The sequence below is a fragment of the Myripristis murdjan genome, chromosome 16 (genome assembly GCF_902150065.1).
Source record: "Myripristis murdjan chromosome 16, fMyrMur1.1, whole genome shotgun sequence".
NCBI lineage: Eukaryota > Metazoa > Chordata > Actinopteri > Holocentriformes > Holocentridae > Myripristis > Myripristis murdjan.
In genome coordinates this window covers 20,690,987-20,714,603 of record NC_043995.1, presented here as the reverse complement: position 1 = coordinate 20,714,603, position 23,617 = coordinate 20,690,987, and the positions used below count along the sequence as shown (strand labels likewise).

Sequence of the window (23,617 nt, the reverse complement as noted above, 5' to 3'; positions counted from 1 at the left end):
AGACTGTCCACAATAAATGGAGCCGCACAAAGGACAAACTGCATTCAACTCCCATTGTTATTTATATATTTTCAAAATTTGAATGGGCTGCCACTGGACAAAAGTTGTCACACTATATATCGTGATGTGTATTATTCCAAGGTAAGATACAGAGCGATGCATGTGCAGTACAGTAGGAGTTTGCTTGGCAGCTCCTCAGCGGGATCTTCGTGCCTCTCACTGCTGTATCCCTGACACTATGTTGAGATTAGTAGTGATGATAATGGCAGGGAATGTCATTCTAAGACTTGATCTCTTACTAACAGGGGCTCTGCAAGATGTGACTCTGGTTACCCGACCCCCAATGCATCTGCAGTGTCACCTCTTTTCTCTGAATGGCCCCCTCTTACTGGGCTCACTCTGATGCCATGTCCATACCAAGGCTTGTTCAACTAAAAACCCATATATTTTTTTTTTTAAATGTTATGGCCTTCCATCGACCTGCAAGAATGAGGTTTTTCGTAAACTGTCTCCCAAGTGTTTGAATTTGAAAACACTAGTCAGGTGTTGTAGTGTAGAGGGGGAAAACAGAAATTTTTGAAAACACTGATGCAGGACTATCATGTGATCAAGGCCATAGTGTAGTATGCAAAAGTCATGGGACTGCACAGGCTAAAGCATTTTGGGTGTTTCAGAGTGGATGGCAGGCTCTGGGAAAATACCTCTGAAAAGCAAAGTGTGGTGTAGTGTGGCTGGAACACCAAAAAAGCCTTTTCAAAATTTACCCAGCTTGGTGGGCACATGGCCTGAAATGACTCCTCCTTTCACACTATCCTGCCAGTGACCATCCATCTGCGGCCTCTCTTGCCCCCTGCCTGAGGTCAGGAGGCAGTTCTGCCTAATGGGCTGAGGGAACAAAGACCAGACCGCGGTCAAACAATATCTGAAAGTTTTTGTTGCAGAAACCTGCAGGAGGTACCAGATGGGCGCATCAGGAGAATGCTAATGGTGTTGGATGAGTTATCAGTAACAGAAAAGTATACTACATTGACTTTCAAATACTTCCCGTGTGATTTGGTCCCTGTTTGGCAAACACCACCCATCTGGCACCACCCATATATTTGCAAGTATTATTGGAAGCAGGTCAGATAGTGAAGATCAGGCGCCACGATCAAGGCATGCCAGAGATGATGCAATAGACCTTGAGTGACCACTAGAGCAATGTTTTCTCACTGATGGAGAACCATGTGTATGTGAGTAGTTGGCAAGACACACTGATATTGACATCACAAGCAGCGCTATCACATCCCTTAAAAAAATATATATGCCCAGTGTTTGTGTACCTCAAAAGAGACCCAGGCGGCTTTTCAGCAAAAAAGAAACAAAAGACAGCAGTCTGTGAATATGTCTGTTATTGTTTTTTTTTTTTTATAAACTTCGTGCAATACAGTGTTTGAGTTTATCACACATTTAGATAAACCATAATCATTTGTCTAGATATATCTATTCTCAACTACATACTATTCATATTGCCCACATAAATGCTATCTGTGCGCAGTTTTATCACATTATTCTTTTTCTCAAATGAAATCAAATAAATGAAAATGTATAGAATCTGGAAGCGTCTGGTTGTTTTGTTTCTTCATCATATAACGTCGTAGGGTGTCCATGGTTTGACCCGGATCTGCAGTCACTTGGATCAGTGCAGGAGAGGGGCGGAGTGTCTACTTGTGTGTACATTCTCATCAACATAAGCTTAACAGGTTAAAGTTCAAATTCAAAGAGTCAGCGGCCACAGGGGAAGCACAGTGAGAAGAATCTTTGGGGAGGTTAGGAGTCATCTCTGTGGTGATTCTGTTATTGATCGTATGACAAAGTAGGGGGAACGCTAATCATGTGACCAAATATAGGCAGAGGTGGGCCCGAGTGGGGACAGGCGGGATGGGTTGAGGAACCATCCCACAGGAGTCGGAGAGGGGCAGTCTGTACCAAACAGAAGAAAAAAAAAAAGACTTCAGCCAAACCCTCCTTGCCCAAAATGCATACCCAGTTTGAACAGTGGTCCCGAATTAAGTATCTATAGGCTTTACAAATATAGGTATGTGTAAATTACAATGTACATGTATCCTTTTTTTTTTTTCAAACCCTCTTACCCCACTTATATATATTGTGTATTTTTTTTTTTTTTTTTTTTTTTTTTTTTTTTGCCAATGCCTGTGAAAATGATGAGTTGCATGTCTGAAGAACTCACTTTGGGACTCTCCATAGAAAAGATGAGAAAGTTTTTTTTTTTGTTTGTTTGTTTGTTTTTCTGCTCAGGCAGCAATCTTTACCTGATTCTGTACAAATGTATTTCTATGTCTCTTTTCTCTGCATCCTCCAGACAGAGGTTTCTGTTAATGCCCAAGAACAAACATCTTCAACACAACTACAGCTACTAGGACTACTGTTAACACTGATTAGAATGGAAATAAGACTAACAGAGGCCCATAGAAAATTCAGACTCATAGTAACAATGAAGTTGGTCAGTTGTCTCAGCCACTCACATTATTGTTGCATTTCATTCTGTACCAATATTGGAAGACAATGTACAGTATTCACATCTGACTTCATGTTATAAACGGTTAAAAAATCAAATGTTAAATTATTCATTAGGGAGACAAAAATATAATAATATACAGCCTCTCATTCTCCCACATTTTGTGCACACTCATGCTTGACACTTTGACACAGTTACACAGCTCACTGGCAGTTCCAGCGGCTCTGCATGGAAGAGATTCACAGTAAAAGTCGTCAAGATCTAAAATCAGAGTGAAAAATCATGAAAATTAAATTTTCATTCCAAACTATAGTGTTGCAAACAGAGCTAGCTTGTAATAACGCTAAGAATAATCACAACAACAATTTACATTAATGATTATCTGGTTAAATTAGCAGTAATATTGCACAAAAAATACGTGGAACATTTTCATAATAGCCCAAGGTTAATTGCGTTTGATCATTAACAAAATAAATCATTTCTAGCGCATTAAAATATCAAAATAGTTTTATTGTGAAAGTTCATTGTTGTTGTTATTATCACTCTGTTATTACTCATCTTCTTTTTGTTCTCAGTGAGATTGAGTAGACTATTTATAACAGTGAACATGAAGGGAGAGATATAGCATTTCGACTGTCTGTCTGTCTTTCTATCCTGTCCTGACCCTGATGCACCATAAACCTCGGTGCTCCTCTCTCCACCCTGTTCTCCCTCTCGTGCTGCTACCCATCCCCTCTCTCTCCCTTCCTCCTCATCTCCCTCTCTCATCCCCTCTCTCTACACAGGCGTTGTCTTCCTATTGAGGGTATTAGAGTTGCTCTCTCTATCTCCCTTCAGCCTGTCCAGAGTCCCCATCCCTCGCTCCCTGTCTACTGTGGAGGAGGAGAAGGGCGGAGGGCCAGAGCCCACCGAGTTGGGCATCGGCGCGTTGGAGTTGGAAGAATTTGAAGGGTTGTGGGACTTGAGCGAGGGCAGTGTACCGCTCATCATCACTCCCCCTCCCCCTCCGCCCCCATCTTTGGGGAAGCAGTTGTGGAGTTGGTAGAGTGTGGCCCGGTCCACCGTTCCGTACATGGGCGGCAAACCCCCCAGTTTGGGGTCGCGGGACAGAGTGTAGAGGGAGATGTCGCCTCCAGCCAGGGCTGTGTGGGAGCGAGAGTGTGGGTTAGGCAGCGTGGACACTGAGATGGGGCCCTGGGAGAGGAGCGCTGAGGGGGGCAGGCCGAAGTTCTTGCCCCCACCACCCCCTACAGGCGAGGGGTCTCGGGAGCGGGAGGGGTCGGTGGAGCGGGATGAGGAGCGGGACCGGCGGCGGAAGCGGTAGCTGGGCAGGCGGAGCATGGCGTGCGTGGTGCTCTTGAAAATGTCGGTGCGTGAGCGGCAGCGCAGCTCCTTGTTCTTCTCGATGTAGATGTTGACAGCCAGAACCCCCACCATCTCGGCCATGATGAAGGACAGGCCTCCAAAGTAAAAGGACCAGCCGTAGGAGTACTGCCACTTCTTATCCTCGTCCTTCTTAGGAGAGATGTCCCCCAGTGCAGCCGAGATGTACACAATCACACCAATGATGTTACTCAGACCTGAGAGAACACAGACATACAGTATATACAGTTGTCTACGCAAATTACACATTGGTGAGATTTACATGACAATTTATAGGACACTCAATAAAGAAAACAGGCAAAGGGATGAAGGTAAAGGAGTTAGGGTCTGTCTCATTTGTAAGGCAACTTTTTAGTTAGGTAACAATTTTAAGAAATATTGTGCCTCGGATTGTCTCATTAGAGAAGGAAGCATAGGACACATACCAGGCAAGTTTCTCAATTTGTGAAATTTTTTAAGGAATCATCAAGTGGTTTCTTTGCTGTGTAGGATATCCTGAGACTGTGTGGCAAGCCAAGAAACCTTACAGTTATTTTAATGGCAGCTTAAAGGTTTGTTTGGAATGAAAGTTTATTAAATGTAAATACGGGAGACCTGAAATTTTCTGTTTTTATTTAAATTAATCAGAAGGGTACTGAGTTATGTTGGTAGAGTCCAGTTTTCCCTTCACAGCCTGAAATTTTGATTTTTTTTTTTTTTTTTAGTCATACTATATGCTAATGTAACTTGCTTGTCATAGCGGCTCGTCATCCCTCCAGAAGTTACCTAACTGACCATTCGCTAGCTGTACATTAACCAACTTTTCATTATGTTAAGACAAGACTGATTACCCTGGAACCATCAAAGCAGTGCTGCACTAGTCATCTGACATTTTCTTGTTAGATTGTCTAAATTCATGTAACCTGTTACATAACAGGTTCCTAATAAGGAGAACTCTTCATGAGATAACAAGGTGATAAAAGGCTTACAAATTGGACCAGCCCACCCAACACTGAGAGCTTAGTGTAAACACAAAGACTGACAAACAATGAGTAAAAACTGTCCACTCACGCTACAAGGCTATAACACTTAATGCTGTCCAGACCACTACTTGTAAACACACACACACACACACACACGCACACACAGACATAGCGGATTTCGCTGGTTACCTGCAGCCACAAAGAGAATTCCTGCCCCCAGGATGATGTTCCTCTTGCTCTTATAGAAACGACTAGCAGCAATGCACATTCCTCCCATCAGCAGCAGGATGGCACTGAGGATAGGGAAGATGTTGGAAGCCCTGACTACCCCTACACACACACAGAGGAGACAGTAATGTTAAACAACAAGCATTAGGGAAAAGAAGGAGTATGCAAGAAAATGAGTCGAAGTGGGTGAAAATTTATCAGTGAATAATTGTTGGTATTTGTTTTAGCCAACTTGGAGTACCAAGTGGGTGGGGTATACTGCACAGAACAATACTACGAATGCCACAGGCACTCATAGTATAGTATAGTATAGTATAGTATAGTATAGTAAACCCATCCCATTTGGTGCAGCACTCCAAGCAGATTAAAATAAACATTAACAGTTATTTAGAATGCTACTTAACCAAGGTTTGGACAGTGCAACGAGGACAGAGCAAAATAATGGACGCAAAGAAAAGGATGATGGGGTATTAAAATAAACACCAAACACTTGGTGAGGAAATTAATTACTCAGTGCCAGGCGCATGATTGAATCAAACCCTTCCCGTGTGGCCTTCAATACTTTCAGGAGGCCTGCCAACCATGCACGCACAGACACAGACACAGATACACACACATGCACGCACATGCACGCACACACACACACACATACATACACACACACACAACTCACTCCTCTCTCATCTAGGACAACTAGGCCACGGGAGGGAAAATGCCACCTAAATGCCAGCAAAATGCCTCAGCAACATTGTAAACAGAACACCAGCTTTTCTTTATGTATGCACAGGCACACATGTACCATATCATAGGACAGAAAGATATCACTGCAGGGCACTGAGTGTGAACTAGGGCAACCCATCTCCCCTGACTTTCTATTCACATAGTCACATGTTTAATTCACGCACAGACAATCTTTTGAGGAATGAGCAATAAAGACATCAGGCCTAAAAAATAATGGACAGCAGCTCCACAAGTCCATTCTCTTCTGTTCTCTTCGTCCCTGTGTGCGCTTCCCTCGCTCCCACCAGACACGCTTGATAATGCTGGCACTGACTTACGTAGGACATACTCTGCCCCATCATGGTCAAAGTCTGCATCCTCTGGGAAGTGGTTGATCTGCGAACACACTCCTCTCTTCACCCCTGAGATGGAGAAGAGAAGAAACAGACAGAAACAAAAGACAAACAGTCATATTTGAAACCTTAAGAAGAAAAAAACTGCAAATATCCTCCCAGGGACAAACTGACTGACACTGGAACACAGCCATATCCGTGTTAGAAAAAAATCTTTCTTTGAGTCCAAAGTGTGTATGATTCATTTTTTACATTAACGTTATATGTGTATGTTGCTCCTTAACTGCTATAATAATGACCTGAAATCAATTTCAGCTACTGGCAATGACAATGGAAAGGCTAACAAAGGTTATTTACAGCACTACTGGGAAACACAAGTTAGTTACATGCATGAGAAGACACACACGCACACACACACACGTAAATAAGTAAGTTTGTGGACACACAGCACACAGGCAGACAAATAACTACCCGTCGGGGTCTTGCATCTCTATTGCAGACAGACAGAGGAACGGAGGGACGCACGCACGATGATGACAGCACACCACTGGTGCTGATGGATGGATTGTGAGAAAGATGGAGTGATGGAATGATGACACACAGACGGAGGGAGAGACGGACAGATGTGGGGTGAGCTGGTCTCTTTCTCACAGCTCTTATATTTCCACAGGTTGGTCTGTAAAGAAAGAGATGGAGGTACAAAGGGGAGGGTTCATCAGCCGAGCAACACTGAGGCCACCGTGATCATCTTAAATTCAGACTGTGTGCATGTTTCAGGTGAGAGAACCCAGGATGCTCATATTTCCTGAAGACATTTTATTGAGACCTAAAACATGACTCCACTGGAACCTGTGCTTTAGGAAGATTTCCTCCAACTTCCAAGAGCACAAGCTCGCTGGAGGACTGATCATTTATTCTCTGGATGACTTAACAGACATTATGCCAAGCTGCATCTAATCCACTGCAGTTCTATCAGGAAGCCCATTGCAAAACGTAGAACTCTGCTAATTGGTCCCATTAGCTGCTTTGCTCGGTGCCAAGCCCACAAATTTGTTTTAAGTATGAACAAAAAGCAACCAAATAGCCATCTGACAGGTAATTCACTGTGACCCCACCTTTTGCCTGCAGAACAGATAGAGGAGGAGAAAACTCTATCCACAGCAATATGTGCCACCCACCCGCAGGCATAAATCTTTTAGAGCTAACATGTCCTGCATTTCCACTCCACCTACACCTCACTGCATCACTGCACGACTACTGAGCATCTGTCTTGGCTGAATACTCCACAGACATCAAGGATACTTGACCTCTAAGCCATGCCAAGACACTGTCGGCTTTGCTGCACCACAAAGACGGAGTGAGAGGGAGGGCCCTACATGGAGGACGAGAAGGAGAGAAAAGAGTGAAAGATGAAATATAATGTTGGGAGGAGTAAAACCGAGGGGGTAGTGAGTCGAGAAACTGAAAGATGGGGATGTGAGGCTGTGGATGGGGTGGGGGCGGTGGGTACTGCAGCAGTGCTGCAAGGGCTAGGGCTTATCTCTAATTGGCTGCTTTGTTATTAGGAAGCTTAGAGATGAGGACAAATTAGCTTTGTACAATGACCAAGCCAAGGATTGGCTGTGGATTCTTCATAAGGAGAGCCAGGAGGTTTTTCTGACCACACGACCTCGACAGGAAAAACTCTACCTCAGTTTGTATGTGACCAGAGGCAGAGATAGCTAGCTCACACCACCCACTTGGCCAAAGCTGCTTCCCTGTTCAGCTGATTCCAGCCCTTAGTGTTGAGTGTCAGCCAGGCAGTGTAATGTATAATGAATTAGTGGCTTGTGTCGCAGTGACAAACTGAAGATTGAGAGATGACTACTGTCAGTTTCCGTGGCCTCTGCCACGTAGAATTCGAAGTCGAGGGATGGCGGGGTGAACACAGGCCTTTGTTTCAGCACTTGAATCAAATTACTGCAGTCTGAATCGAAGACAGTGATTAATGGATTATTTTGACTGAGGGTTATGCATGAGTATCATGTAATTATATTGCAATTATGCAAAACCGTTTGCTTGTCACCGTAAAACCACTGAACAAATATGAATGGAATGTGGATGCATTGATGTTAATAATGATTGTTATTATTACAAGCATTGCTGCATCTTTATAAAAGAAGCTACATCATGACCAAATGTCAAGTGAAAGGCTGTTTGGCAAATGCTACTTAACTTCAGTAGTGGGGTTCTAGCTATTATAGTAGAGTTATTATTACGATCCACTCAGCACAATTTAATTTAAAAAAAAGAATGTTGATTGAGGAAATATTCTTAAAAGCTTTGAGATACAGAGAGTCCAAATGTTTTCAATCCAAGTGATATGTGAAAATTATGTTGCATCCATCATAAAGGACAACGCCAGTGATTCTGAATGTTTGACCCATTTACTACAATTTACCCACATCGTACACTGCAACAAACCATTTTGCAAATCACAACATATAATCAAAACACCCACCTTGTAATCTTTTGCTTCTGTGGTTAACTCTATCACAACCATTCATCAACCACAGAATTGATAATTGGCTGTGTAAAGTAAATACATCCCTGGCGATTATGTTTCAGTAGAGAGACCGTTTCACTCCGCCCAATTTTAAGTCATCAAAACACAACAATGCTGCTGCTTTTAGGAGAACTAATGTGAACGACTTTTTTTTACGGCAATGGAATACTGAAACTTGTGGCTGGATAAAAGCTACGAAAAATAATATCAGAGTTCTTAAATACCACTGCTTGCTTTGGGAAAAAATCACCGGAAACATGATGAATATACACTTTGAATACACTAGACTTAACATGCAAAATCACTGGTACGGTCTTATTAGTATGGAGAAGGCAGCCAGCCAAGGAGCGGCAGTGACAACAAAGTGAAAACTCTGTAATCTCTGTATCACAGTGTGCAGAAAATGATGACAGTGCCCACCTCTGGTTTCTGATGAGCTGTGGACAGTACATCACTAAATCCATCTGCTCTGCACACAGCAGCAGACAAAGGGCCCAGCTGTTTCCGACTTCCCCTCACCCCACTCTGAGCAACACTTCAAGTCACACTAACCCAAAACCCTCGCAGCTCCATCTGAATTATTCCACAGGGCGAAATGGAAACAACTACCATCCATTCTCTCCTACTTCACACATGACAAACATGACTACAGAAAAAAACACTTCTAACTGTTGGGGTCATTCAGGCACAAAGAAGCTCCGGTTCACTCCGGTTCATTCCTCTCGCTCAACCTCAAATCCCAAGCATAATCTAGTCTGACTAGATTTGCTGGAGCTAAACTGGAGCTACAGTTAGAAAGAAAACCGTAACCATACTGGCCTATATCAACATTCCCAGTTCATTTAAGTTACAGCCCCCTAAACCAATGCAACTGTGCTCCTGCATGCGTCCCAGTGCCTCTAAATCCCCACCCATAGACCCAAAATGTCTCCCAAGATTGCTTCCCTACCTTCCAAACAGCATATCCTCCAGAGGCCAGAGTGGGTGAGCGCCCCAGGGTCCTTCTTGTCCTTGTTATGGGGGTCGTCTTGGGAGACGTTGGCTGTGCTGTTGCAGATGAGGGCACGGGAGTACAGCCAGTAGTCCGTCCCTATCGCCACCGTCATCAGGCCGAAGGCAGCGAATGCCCCCACGGTGGTGAGGAGGATCTGGATCCCCTTCTCACACACCATGCCTGAAGAAATAAAGATAGGTGGAAGAGGAGTAGGAGCAGGGGAAGGAGGGAGAAGTAACAGGGGAAGGAGAGCAAAAAAGGTGAGGACAAAAAGTGCAAAGGAGAGAGGAAGCAGAGACAAAGGAAAGTATAGAGAAAGAGAAAAGGGAAGGGAAACAAGCGTTCATTGTGGAGTTTGGGGAGAACAAGCGAGAGATAGAGGCGAAGAGGTGAATTCATGGGCACAGATAAGTGCAATATTGAAAAAGCGACAAGCCAAATGTGGGAAAGATGATGAGGGGCAAGAAGGGATGAAAGTACAGATGAATAGGGACAGAGAGAAAGATGAGACTGAGGAGGAGGAGGAGAGGGCAGGTGATGGAGGAGGTGCATACGAGGATCTACGATGTGTCCTTGGAGGAGAGTTGCATGACTCTGCTGACTTCGCTTAACAAGACTGAACTGATGTGGAACACAACAGATCACACACCCTCCCAATCTCATTCTACTCCATATTCATGACCCTGACACCTTTCTCCCCCTCAGAAACAGTAGGGCTGGAGCTGAATGCACAAATACACCCTGACCACACTTACGCACATACACACGCACACACACAGGAAAGGTAGTCTTTAATAACAAATTTAACATAAGATCACCTTGCACCTGTTATATCCTTATTAGGAGGATAATGGGCAGCCACATGGAGGGCTGGGCGATATGAACAAAATCAAACATCGATATTGTGCTTTCTTAAGGTATTTACACAAAAGAGATTTTTGATAAACATTAGTAATGAGAAAATAATGTGGAATGTGGAATAACACAGCTACAACAGTCTAATACGTTTTGAAAAATACATCCATGTACCGTAATACAGCCTTTAAAACCAGGAAAGCTTATTGCAATATCAAAAATCCAAGATGAGATCTAGTGTCCTATCACAAAATAGTTATTATAGACATATCACCCATCCATAGCTGAAAAGTAACTTTTAACACAGATGCACCAACATGCACACAAAGAGGCACACACACACACACACTCAGTCGCAGCTCATCACATCTACCCATTTGCGTTTGCGTTACTACAAAGTTTCTTCAGCAGAATACAGATGCCACAGTAAACTTCATGTTCCCTCCCGCTTTCAACACGAGGTTTCCCCTTCACACTGACACCGCTGACACTGACAGAAGATGCAGCAGCAGAGCTCTCCCCGTTTCCACAGCACAGCCAGCGCAAGGTGTGATGCTCATGCTTCAGTTCAGACTTACCTGACGGCGAGTTTCTATCCTTCGACTCAATTTTGAAATCTTTCTTTTCCTCGTTAGTGAAGAATGTGCTGTCCCCTCAATCCGGACAGCATCCATCGACTGTTTTCACTCTCTCCCCCCTCTCCTTCTTGCACTCGTCCTCACTTTTTTTTTTTGCCTCTGTCTCTTTCTCTCTCACTCTCTCTGTCTCTCACTGGAAAGCTGTGGTGGTGGAGGTTGTGGTTTGGACGGCGGCCTCTCTCTCCGTCCTGTGTTAGCAGAGAGCCTGCACCCGAGAGGACATGGTCGCTACAACAGAGTAAAAGAAAGACGGGGACAATTAGTACTTCACTCAATTTCCGTGCATGTATTTTTGAACGGCAATGCTTTGGTTTAGAAATCAGTAGGTCAGACCACACATTTGCAGACGGTATGTGTGAACACGGTAAAATATCAAAGCCATATATTCAAAATGGCTCATCCCGAAGAGATCAAACAGTGTAATTAAAAGTTTAATCTCCGTCGAACACTGTATGTTGCAGGTGCTGCATTTTAACCTTGCAGCAACACACGACTACAGCGCTAAAACAGAGTAGAGTAATTATAGTAGTGACAGAATTAAAGACTAAAAACAGAATGACTCCAGAGCGAGTTGCACTGCATCTAGTCTGAATAAGAGGAGCAAGAGGGGGAGGCAGCGAGGACCAACCCGGCATTGTTACCATAGCAACATTGAATTCCAAAGTCTGGATCAGCATAGAGCGAGGGGGGAAAGAGAGAGGGGCAGGCGAGAGAGATAGAGGGAGAGAGAGGGAGAGAGAGAGAGAGAGAGAGAGAGAGAGAGAGGGAGAGAGAGAGAGCAGCTAACAGAGATAGGAAAAGGGACAGAAAAAGGGGGAATATTTCAAGTCACTGCCGTCAATGTTGACTCTGAAAGACACAGAGCGACAGACCAGTGCGCTAATGCTCTATCAATAGATATGTGTGTGACCACTGCGACACAGATGCTCCCAGAGACACAAACACACACACACACACACACACACACACACACACAGAGACGATCGCAAATACACATGAATAGGGATGACACACCATCAGAGGAGAGATTGAGAAGTAACCTCTGTGCCAGTGTTTCTCACTCAATAGATGACACAGAGAGAGGATTGGTAAAGTAAAACACATCATTTTACAAACATAATTTAGCAGACATAATGCAATGCGGTCTAGGTCTGTTAATATTTGATGATGCAATATGGCACCGTGATCAAAATAGGTTACATCCTGTTTGCATTGTGAGACCCAAAACAGAGCTGCCTTAGAGGGAGAGATGGAGGATGAAGAGAGGGAGAGAGAGAGAGAGAAAAAGAGAGAGAGAGAAAGAGAGAGAGTGAGTGTGTTTTTGTGTGTGTCCATGTTTCTATGTGTGTGCAGATTTCCTCTCCAATGCATCTGAGGATGGGTCTAGTCCAATCTTATTGAATCCCAGTAATGTTCCCCTCAGCTCTCCTCAGTTAGACAGTTAGCCTCATATCTCTGCATTCAGGCTCTTTATTATGTAAACTGTCAAATGACAACACCGCAATGTGGTTTATGTATACGTTATGGGTACATTTGTGCAAGCAAGCATGTGAATGCGCCTGTGCATGCGTGTATGTGTGTCTGTGTGTGTGTGTGTGTCTATGTGTGTATAGTATGACCTTCCCACCCTATCAACATACTGCCTTCCCTAGAGGAAGTTACATCTCTGGAAAGGATTATGCTATTTCCACAGCCAAAAAACTCCATATCTAACGAGTGTGCATGCGTGTGTATGTGTGTGTGCATGTGTGTGTGTGTATGCTGGCTCTTTGACTCCAGTATTTAATGAATGACCTTAACAATAACCTACTGAGTTATTCCCCTCAGCTCAAACTCCCCTGTGTGTGGGATCATAATTGTCATTTAATTATCTATAATTTCTATTTTCCTCCAATAATTAAGAAAGAGGGGAATGTGAGCAGGAGAGCGTGAAAGAACAAGAGGGTGAGAAGAAAAAAAAAGAAACTGCGAGAACTTAACTAAATGAATTTGATTAATGGCAACAGTTTTGGCATGACTGGGTGAGAGATTTTGAGGTCATTTCTGATTTGAAATGCAGATGGATTTGAACAATGTAATTAGAAGTTTGCCTGTCAGAGAAAAGCCCGTAATGCTGAGCGTCCCGAAGGTAACTTATCCTTATAGTGACGCTTTTATGTTTGCGACGCTCAGGAGGACTCTGGGCTAGCCAGAGGCCAATTAGCTTCTGTAGGATGAACTGGCTGTGTAAGCTACAGCGCCTGTTGTGGGACCAGGCCCTCACATGTCAGATGGCTTCAGATGCATCCAGACCTAGCAGCATGACTCATTTCCGTCACTACAGAATACCTTAGCTCATATGCAACATAAACGCAGCCAATGATTTGCTGCTCCAATGATGCAGCCATAAATCACACAGGAGATTTGGATTTCGTAGCAGCTGCTCCATTAGCTATTCATTGCATAAATCAACTACCAAACTGCTTGCTGAATAAATGATGACATCTTTAATAACTTTTTCCACACACGTGAAAAGCAATAGCCCTGTGTGGGCATATGGGAGTATTTTCAGCATAAATACACCATACATGAATCCATCCGAGAGCAACAACAGATTTTTGCATACACTGATGTTTTTCTTGCATGTCCGTGAGAGGGAACATGTCTGGCCTCCAAATAAACAAACGTCAGGATTGTAGTGAGTGAAAATGACATGCGCTACTACTTATTGCTTGATCAGTGGGCCTGCTTATGATGACAGTTCTAAAAATAAAAGCACTATTTTCAATTCGGGGTATTTCATGTCAGCAACCAACAATAGACGACATACCTGAATGTTCAGTGCAGAAACATTACATAGCTGAGGTAATTTCTCGTCTTAATTATGAGAGATAAAGCTACACACCTGAGCACAATGCTGAGTTTACACAGCTGCCACACACATACACACACACACATACACACACACACTCATATGCACAAATGCTTACACTCTCTCTCTCACAAACTCCCATGCAAGCATGCAAGCACAAACAAATACACACACAGGTGCACACAAAGACATCGACATGCAAAACAAACCCCTGGCGTGCAAGTGCATATGCAAACGCAAATCCCCACAGTTGTCAAAATGATGACAGAATAAAATCATAAAATAGGTCATCAAGACACTTCACAGCGAAGCGCCAATCCACGTTTACCCAACACAAACAGTCCACCAAGATCCCCAGAGTCCATGTGACCGAGCCCATGCCAGTCTGAGCAGAACGGCCCGGGGAGCTAGTGACAGTAACACCTTGGTCTAAGAGGCTCCCAAAATAAAGTGTCTCTGGATGACCTGACGCCTATGAACCATGAACATATGCTCAAACACACGCACACATGCAAGCATGCACATGTGAATGCGTGCACATGCACACACAAGCTCACAGAGAAAGGTAGTCTCTGACCGTAGTGCTAATGTAAGATTAAGGGAAAAATAAACTATATATTTTTTTTTTATAGAATTAATGTTTTTAATGCAGAAATATGCCCAATGTCAGGAATTTATCCTGATGTATGACTGATGAAAGCCTACTTTACCTTGAATGCACTTTTGCTTCCGCCCAGTCCAGAGTTTAACCTTGCAAATCTAAGAAAATGCAGTTATTGTAGAAGTTCAGTCTTAATTCTGGAGAAACACATAGTATTGGTCTATCTCATCGCCATGATTCTCGTCATCGTTCACTCATAGGTTAACTTTTTTAAACCAATACGCCCAGCTCATTTGGTGTATGTTGTAAGAGGCAGTTTGCTGGACCAGATGCAACTTACTCCAATTTGAGCCGCAGAGCTCAGGATGGAGCTGTGCTGATGGACTTGTTCACAGAGATCCAAGGAAAAAGGATAAAACACACTGCTGAAGTTCTGTCTGGTAACTTTACTGTTTTAATATACACGGCCGAGGCCTACACACAAAAACACACCCACACCTAGACACACACAGAGAGAGGGAGAGAGAGAGAGAGAGAGAGAGAGAGAGAGAGAGAGAGAGAGAGAGAGAGAGAGAGAGAGAGAGAGAGCATATACACTCCCTTTTGTGATCAGTGGCCTTTGTTCACAGGCCTCTTGTTGTGCGCCTCCAGCCCAGTGAACATGCTTGCCTCTCAGACTGTTGCTGATGCTGTGTCTGTTGTGTGTTTACGCTCCACGCCTCTACACAGACAGGTTGGCATATATCATGAACACAATATGGTTTAAACCCAGGCACTTAACCCTGCCCCCAACAAAGGCTCAGCTGACTGACGCAAAGCACTCAAAACACCAAAGCTGCAGGTTAATTGATGCACGGGTCAAGGCAATCAAGATAGGAGTCAACTAGAAAGCTTTGGATAAAAGTTTTGAGATAAATAATGCTCTACACTGAATCAGCACAATCAGCATTTTTTAATTCCTATATTTATTGGCTGCATTTGATATTTAGGCACCAGGATCAGAATCATTTTAACTATCATGTAGAGAAAATGTACAGGCAGTTTTTGAGGGGCAACGGGGCGGCAGAGATGTATTCAGAGGACGGAGATTAACAGCTATGCAAATGAACGGTGGTATTTTGGTCACAACTGTTTGGTCCTTTAAATTTGTGATGGGACCCTGTGATAATTCCAGCTCTTATTTTTAACATGCAAGGAATTCGCTGTGGCTCTCACGCAGTGCTGGGTTTCCTCCTGAGCCCGTCTTCAGAGAGAAAGGAAGATTGCGAGGCTTTGGACCATCACAAGAGACAACAATGCAACAAAGGCATTGATCCACTGAACAATTGCTACATGACAGATGTGATGATCATTGCAGAACTGATTCTCCTCACAGGGAGCAAGAAAGAGAAAGAGAGAGAGGAAGAGAGTGAGTGAGAGAGTGACGTACCTGACCACCCAACCAACACTGAAATTAGAGTGAAATAACAAGACAAAAGGAATGGAATCAAAATGTAAAACAAGCGGAAATGTTCAAAAGTCACAGATATTCCTTGCGATTGTTCTGGGTCATTCGTGCATTAGCTGATTATGGTTTGGCCACAGCTAGACAACAACTAGAGTCTGTGTGGGCTACACACACCAGTATTGACTGCAATGAATCACCTTACAGTGTAAACAGCAGATCTTAGAGTTGGCTGAGGCATTTTGAAAGTAATCCAAAATCCACAGAGAAAACAATCAAGGCCACACACACACACACACAGCACACACAGACATGTTACCACATGGGAGGCAGAAGGACTGAGGGGGCGTGCCAAACAGACGGTGAGGCCCACCACACCTCGGCAAGGGATTCACTGATCACTGATGGGTGATAGAGATATGATGGCAGCAGGGTCTCTTATTAACCTATGTCAGGAACAATTACACTTTCTCTTCCTCATCTGGGAAATGTATTGCTGAACACAGTCATCTATAGTGCCATTTAAGGTCATGTGGAAGCATGTAGCTTATAATTTGTATTGTCACTGTAGAAATTCATCCTGTCATTGGTCATAATCTTACACTAAACTATGGAGACACATCATTGATTTCTATGAACTGCACATGTAGCTAGATGCATCTGCTTAATTATTATAGAGTCCCTGCCTTGTGCAACTAAGATTCCATCCATAATTTTTAATTACCAATAATTACACATAATTGCTTTCAGATATACACAAAATGACTATTTATGTAGCTATCAACACCCACTGCATAAGCTGTGACAAAAGCGCTTTTCTAATAAGTGAGTAGTTATTTTCAGTGCTCTTTAGTCAAAAGACTCAGCTTTGTCTGCATGATATTGCCCACATCAAGGCAGTATCAAGTCTGATCTGTCTTAAAACCTGAGGACCAAAACAGGGCACTGATGGCTGCTTGTGTTGGCTTTGTAGAAAAAAAAGCTAATGCTCTAACCCAAGAGACACAGCCCCTAAATCAAGAGCTCAGCTCAGCCGGGAGAGGCATGTGCTACTGTCCACCAGACCAGCAAGTGATCACTTATGGCGAGGACTGACATATTAGGTTATGTCACATCTAATAATCATACAATAAGTCGTGGATGGTGCAGTGCACACTCATATAGCAATTCCTTTCCAGCACTGTATTCCATCTCTTAGCCCAGATGTGATCCAAGCTGTGGTGAAAAATGAATGATTGAAAGGGTGCCAGATGTTTGGTGATGTTGCCTCTAGATCTGTGAGAACACAGAGCACAGGTTGGCCAGGGAAGAGGAGACAGAGGGGCTGAGAGCAAATGGGTCTCTCACAAAAACAATCAGGTAACATGATGTGGTCCAAGTCCAACATGAAGCTAAGATGCTGGCCCTGCACTGTAAGGCATGCCACGAGAAGGCAGCTGATGCTCTGCACACTGGTGACTAGACACATGCGAACTCAATGCTACATGGGATTTCGACAGGGCTGAGAGCGTGCAAAGCTGAAATATAGCGATGCGGACTGCAGTGCATTCATTAATAGAGTAGGCTACACACATCACCCTGCCTGCATAGGCTACACGGCGGAAAATGGACGCCTAGCATCAAGCGACCGGCTCAGGGCATGCGAGAAACTCAGTGGACTGGGACAAAAAAAACACACATTAAGACACATGATGAAATAACTCCCGGTTCTCTGATAACTAGCTGGCTATCTCACCAACTACGATAGATATTTTAGTCCCACACCTGCGGTGCTGATGCAGGCAGGGGCTCAAACGAGCTATTATAAGGGATTTCATTTGCATAATGGACATTACCGTCGCTAATTATAGGCCCGCACAAATAGGTGGGAAAATTGACATTCAACGTTTAATTAACGAGCTAAGAAGTGTACGAGCATCATTTATTTATTTATTTCTTCTTCTTCTTCCAAAATTCCGTAGTCAACACAGTCAGTGTCAGTGGGCTAAGTTGCGGACAACGTGAAACAAATCAATGTGGCGAGTAAATTACACTGAAGAAATCGTAATCCACTATCCAGTGTCCAAAACAACTGTGACACAGTGTAACACAAGGCATTAGACAAATCTTGTAAAGAGCTCTTACCTGCAGGCTTATTATTTCAGATTCGTAGCGCGTCGCACTCCCAAGAAGAAAAGATGAGGAGGAAAAGAGAGAGGGGGTGGACGGTAGATAGGCTAAATAACGGGTCTATCGAGAGAAAAAAAAAAGAAACAAGAAATAGGCGGGAGTGATTAGAAATGGCAAAAATAAGAAACGTGCATCAGGCTGGAATTTTGTAAATCTTCGTTAAATGTAGTTCAGCCCCGTGATGAAAAGGCTTAACAGATATGAAAAAAGGGCTAATACAAAACACGTCACTGAACACGGATTTGTCTACAGTGGATGTGGCCGATGCTTGTGTGTGTACTCGGTGAGAATGCGTCTCCCCCTCCCATCCGGTTGGGCGAGCGCTCGTTTGCTCTGTCTGCTCCTCGATCCTTTTCTCCCACACTACTGAGCCCGACGCAAGCAACTTGTCGCATCCCACCAAACTCCTCAGCGATGGGACTGATGGATAATATCACAATCAAAATAGGCTGAACTGTGTATGTTGCGCTTTAACACGGCTCCCCTGCAGAGGTTTAACCCCCCACCCCTCCCTCGCTCCCTTTCTCTCATTGAGGGAATTTGTCTGGTTGTGCTTATTGGAGCATGTGCCATGCGCATACGAGTGTGCGGTCTGTAAGTAGCCTATTAGCCATGACCAGGTTATGTGTGGTATTGATGTAGATATATATATTTTTTTTCACTGGAGAGCGGCTCATTTCCCTCTGTGGTGATGAGGGCCACGCTGGCTGTTCTGGGAAATGCAGGGTTTGTGTGGAGCGGTAAGAGCGCAGCCCCGCAGAGGGGTGGGGGTGGGGGGTGCGGAGAAAGGGAGAGAGTGTATTAAATCAATTAAATCATAGAGCCAAATATCCACAGGTCAATAGAAGACAGATGCCGCGCACAGTTTTGCAGAGTTGAATAACTGGGTATAGATATCTTATTTTTGATTATTCCGTCAAATAAATTCAAAGTTGAGGGATCTTATTATTTATGCCTGTCATTAGATCTAATTATGACATTCTGTAATCTATAAAAATACATAGCCAGTGGCTGAGTTACTGGTCGCATGCACACACAGTTAGGTTGCACAAAAGTGAGTGGACAATGACCTTCAATAGCTTTAAAATGGCTTTGCTGCCCCATTCACCCCCTTCTCTCTCTATCTCTTCCTCTCTCTCTCTCTCTCTCTCTCTCTCTCTCTCTCTCTCTCTCTCTCGATCTCTCTCTCTCTCACACACACACACACACACACAGAGGGAGAGAAAAGGGAGCGGGAGAGCTGAAGAGAGCTAATACAGAGTGACAGGTCTTTCATGCAGTAATGGTGATGGTGAAAAGAGAGATCCACTCAGCCCATGCTGCTACACACACGCGCGCGCACAGATACACACGCACACACAAACACACCCACGCACGCATGCACACGCACACACACACACACACACACACACACACACACACACACACACACACACACACACACACACACACAGGCAGATACACACACGTGCACACTTAAGCGCGTGCAGACACACATACAAACTCGATAGAGAGAGAGAGAGAGAGAGAGAGAGAGAGAGAGAGAGAGAGAGAGAGAGAGAGAGAGAGAGAAGCAATTACACACACACACAGGTCTGCACAACACACTGAAATGCACATTATTACAGAAAAGTGGCCGTACAACCACAAGTCACAATCTAATCTCAATTGTCTACAGCAGCGGCCATGCTTCATTTATCAGGGGAGCCGCACACAGACAGCAGAGCGCACATGCTTTCTAATTTTATTGACCTGTGGATGTTTGGGTCCATAATTTGACATCTCTCTCTCTCTCTCTCTCTCTCTCTCTCTCTCTCTCTCTCTCTCTCCCTCACTCCCTCTCTCTCTCTCTCTCCTCCATGCACCCCCCTCGCATTTCATTTGCAGTTGTTATTTTACCTTCATTTTACCTTTTATCCTGTATTTAATTCCAAATTAGGTTAGTTTTCAGATGGGGTTGGTAGTTTTTGATTAGTGCAACAAATAAGTTTAATTTCACTTTGTATTTAGTATCTCAATTAATTTTATTTATTCATTCAGTCATTTGTTTGCTTTACTGAATTTTGCCAATCTTGTGCACAAAATAGACATTTTAGATGTCAATCAGAAATGCTTAGGTTTGCACAGTTAAAGAAGTAGGCCGCTCAGAATGACTTACACTAACTGTGTGTGTTCATTTCCCCTTCATTCAACTCTCATTTTGACCTTGATCACAAGACTGAAACTTCTTTATCTTACACAGCCTACATTTTGGACAAAAAGATCATGGCTCCACTCTCATTGCTTTATTTTTTTTTTTAAAAAAGGTCTTACTGTTCATGTTTTTCATGCTGTGTTTCAGTTTTAGGTTGTTTATGATTATTATTAACCCTTACACAGACAAACACAGATAGGCACATGCATGTACACACATACTGATCAATTGTTGCCCTTGGGCTGTGGTGGCTTGCCGTGACTGAGGAGGGAGCCTAGTTAAAACCCAGTGGTTCACTGCACTGCAGTGTGTGTGCAATTGAAAGCTCTAAGTCTGGTGTTTTGCAGCAGACAAGTACAGCGTGTTTGTCATATTAAGTTCAGTGCCCATCGGACATGTCACAGACACCAGCACTGTTGTCAGTTTACCTTAATTTTAGTCACTTCAAAGAATGCATTATAACTACAGTTCAAATGAAATTATTGATTATTGACTGGCAATCATTAGTAAAGGGAATGTTAATCCAAATCTGCTTGTTGAATTGAATGAGTTTTAAATGAACTGACCAACTGTGAAACTTATAGCCACAAAATTTATACGCAGATGCCAACATGGAGAAGCAAGACAGCGAACCATGGGGGACGCAGGGTGAAATTAACCCATTTTAAAAGTTTTATTATCATATAGCAGAGGAAAGTGAATGACAGATGTTGACACTCCCAAGAACAGTGATCTTATCACAACTGGTACTGAATTATGTAACTCAAGATTATACGGCATAAATTCCATTGAAGCACTGAGAAGCATATGTGCTTTTGTTTTTTCACACATGATTTTTCTTTCTTTTTTTTTTTTTTACAAAGATGGTCATGTGTGAGAAGACTTGGTTGTATGCAGAAATAAGCTCAGGTACACCGTTTTATGTAATCACAGAGAGACAAAAAAAGTAGGCTGGGGGTACAGAGGGAAAAACAAAGATGTACAGAGATGAAAAAGGTAGAACTGCCACAAGAAGAGGCAACAGCTCTGATCGCAGTCTCCTGAATAATCAAATGGGTCAAGCTATTAAAAATGAGAAATGGTGGGTGGAGGGAAAAAAGAAAACAGAAGGAATCCCAATCAGTCAAAATGAGGCTTGCAGTAGTCTTGATATTAGAGATGAGGTCTTCTGGCTGAAACATTTGCAGCTCTTTACTGGCCAAGAAAATCTAGTAATGGAAATACTTCAGCCTCCTTCAACAGTTTCTGCCAAGATGCCATTCAGCAAGGCACTTAACCTCTAACTGTAACAGTAGCAGTCAACAATAGAGCGCTGCGGTTGCACAAGCAGCTCCTCGGTGTGAATGTGTGTAACTGTATGAGTAAAAATCAGGGCAGTGTTGAAAATCCACATGCAAAACCCTTCCCTGCATAAAGGCTAAAAACAATGTCTCCAAGGTCTCATTTTATGCCCTCACATGTAAATCGTTGTCATTTCCACCCCCTCATCCTCTGCAGGTCATCAGTGTTTCTCCCTCTTCCCGGCATCACAGTGTTCATGAAAACCAGCCATGACATAATAACACTGTGCTTTTACCCTCAGTGCAAATCTATCATGTTGGCATATCTCCAAGCAAGATGTGCCTTTAGAAAACAAACAAAACTATATTACTATGTTTTTTGACATGCAGGTCCTTTGTCATTCTTGTCTTGAAAATAGTTAATACTTCCTTTTACTGTACTGCGTCGCTGATACATTTTGGACGACCTTTCTGCCAATTGATTACAGCAAGAAACTTCCAGAGTATCTGAAAATATACCTTATACACCACCAAAACACACAAGCGTTGGAGAAAATGCGATTAAACCATGCCAAATGTGACTCCGAAGGTCTTACGCTGGCCCATACTGCAGCCCGTCAAAACAATTTTCAGCAAGTTCATCACAACATTTAAGTTTCAGGCTTATCTGTAAATATGCATATACCCCAAGAGCACACATAAACATGGCATCACTCAAAAGTTCCTACATCAGCTCATAACACAGCTTGGGAGGAGGAGCCTCACCTGCTACACTAAATCACAGCAACACCTTAGAGGATAGCATGGCATTTTCTTCAACTTTCATGACAAAAATACGTACTGTGTCAAGACTGACTAAGGACCCACATGTCAAAAGAACTAGTATTGTCTTTTAAGCAGTAAGTGCAAATGTAATAATCACATGAGCTTACTAGAGATAAAAAAAAAACAGCTAAGATGCTTTAAAAATACAATTAACTAGTATTTAAAGCATTCACCTTCATCCTGTTTTGTATACTTCAAAATAACATTCCTCCATGTTCCTGTTCCTTCCTTAAAATCACCTTAACATCACTAATGTCATCTCATTTGTTTTGCACCAACAACTGAGGCAGAATGCAGGTGAGTAAGGAAGGAAGGAAGGAAGGAAGGATACATGGAAAGGTATTGCACTAGGCCCAAGGCTGAGGTCCAGGGTCAGTACGGGACAATGGCCAGTAGAGGGCATCAGACTCCCATCTGCATGTTGGGCAGTTCTGCATTCAAAACAGGCTACAGCTTCCACTGCATCCAGAGAATGTGGTGTTGGTTGTATTTTCCCTTTTGCAGTGTCTTAATCCAAAGCAGAGTGAGTCAGATGTTTCCTTGATCTGACTTGGTCACATGGAGCCAAAGCTTCATTCATAATTTACAACAGTATTATAGAAGACCTCAAATGCATATTTTTATGTACAACAAGATAGAAATTCATATGTTAAACAAATATGTAAGACATAAAATTGATTTCTCCTCATGATATTTCATACCATCATCCATTTCTTTCTGCTATTTTTTTTATAAAGGATAACAACATTCACATACAATATTCTTATTTTTTTAATTACTCTATTGTTAATTCATAATTTGTTATTCCTATCAATAATAATATGACATTGTTTATGAAATTAGGATGATGATGCAAGAAATTCAGAGAAGACAGTAATATAATATTTTACCACATTACCATTGGTAATAAGGTTTATAATCCATGTATTTTCATGTATTATCTATGTATAAAACTATGTGCATCCTCAGTCTTTGTGATCAGCATTTTGCATTGTACATTTCCAAGTGCATACAAATTTCCTGCAGCACTGCAGTATCTTTGTGTTGTACCGCAGCC

The 23,617-nt window shown here is 43.0% G+C and overlaps 1 protein-coding gene across 1 annotated transcript; it reads right to left on the bottom strand.

The window, feature by feature from the left end:
* Positions 1-1,386: 1,386 nt before the first annotated feature.
* Positions 1,387-18,565, bottom strand: cacng8b (calcium channel, voltage-dependent, gamma subunit 8b). The gene is made up of 6 exons (XM_030073266.1): positions 18,217-18,565; positions 11,137-11,424; positions 9,659-9,883; positions 6,150-6,233; positions 5,053-5,193; positions 1,387-4,098 (listed from the first exon to the last, which is right to left on the bottom strand). Exons 3-6 carry the CDS (start codon positions 9,879-9,881, stop codon positions 3,296-3,298), a joined length of 1,251 nt encoding a protein of 416 aa, XP_029929126.1. The 5' UTR covers positions 9,882-9,883; positions 11,137-11,424; positions 18,217-18,565; the 3' UTR covers positions 1,387-3,295.
* Between the last annotated feature and the right edge of the window lie 5,052 nt (positions 18,566-23,617).

Bases quoted from the DNA above. Each gene is read 5' to 3' on its own strand.
- cacng8b (XM_030073266.1), bottom strand. From the start codon at position 9,881: ATGGTGTGTGAGAAGGGGATCCAGATCCTCCTCACCACCGTGGGGGCA. The intron at 6,234-9,658 runs GTAGGGAAGCAA...TCTCCATCTCAG, and splicing joins GAGGATATGCTGTTTGGAAG to GGGTGAAGAGAGGAGTGTGT. The intron at 5,194-6,149 runs GTAAGTCAGTGC...GTGTGTGTGTAG, and splicing joins TGGGGCAGAGTATGTCCTAC to GGGTAGTCAGGGCTTCCAAC.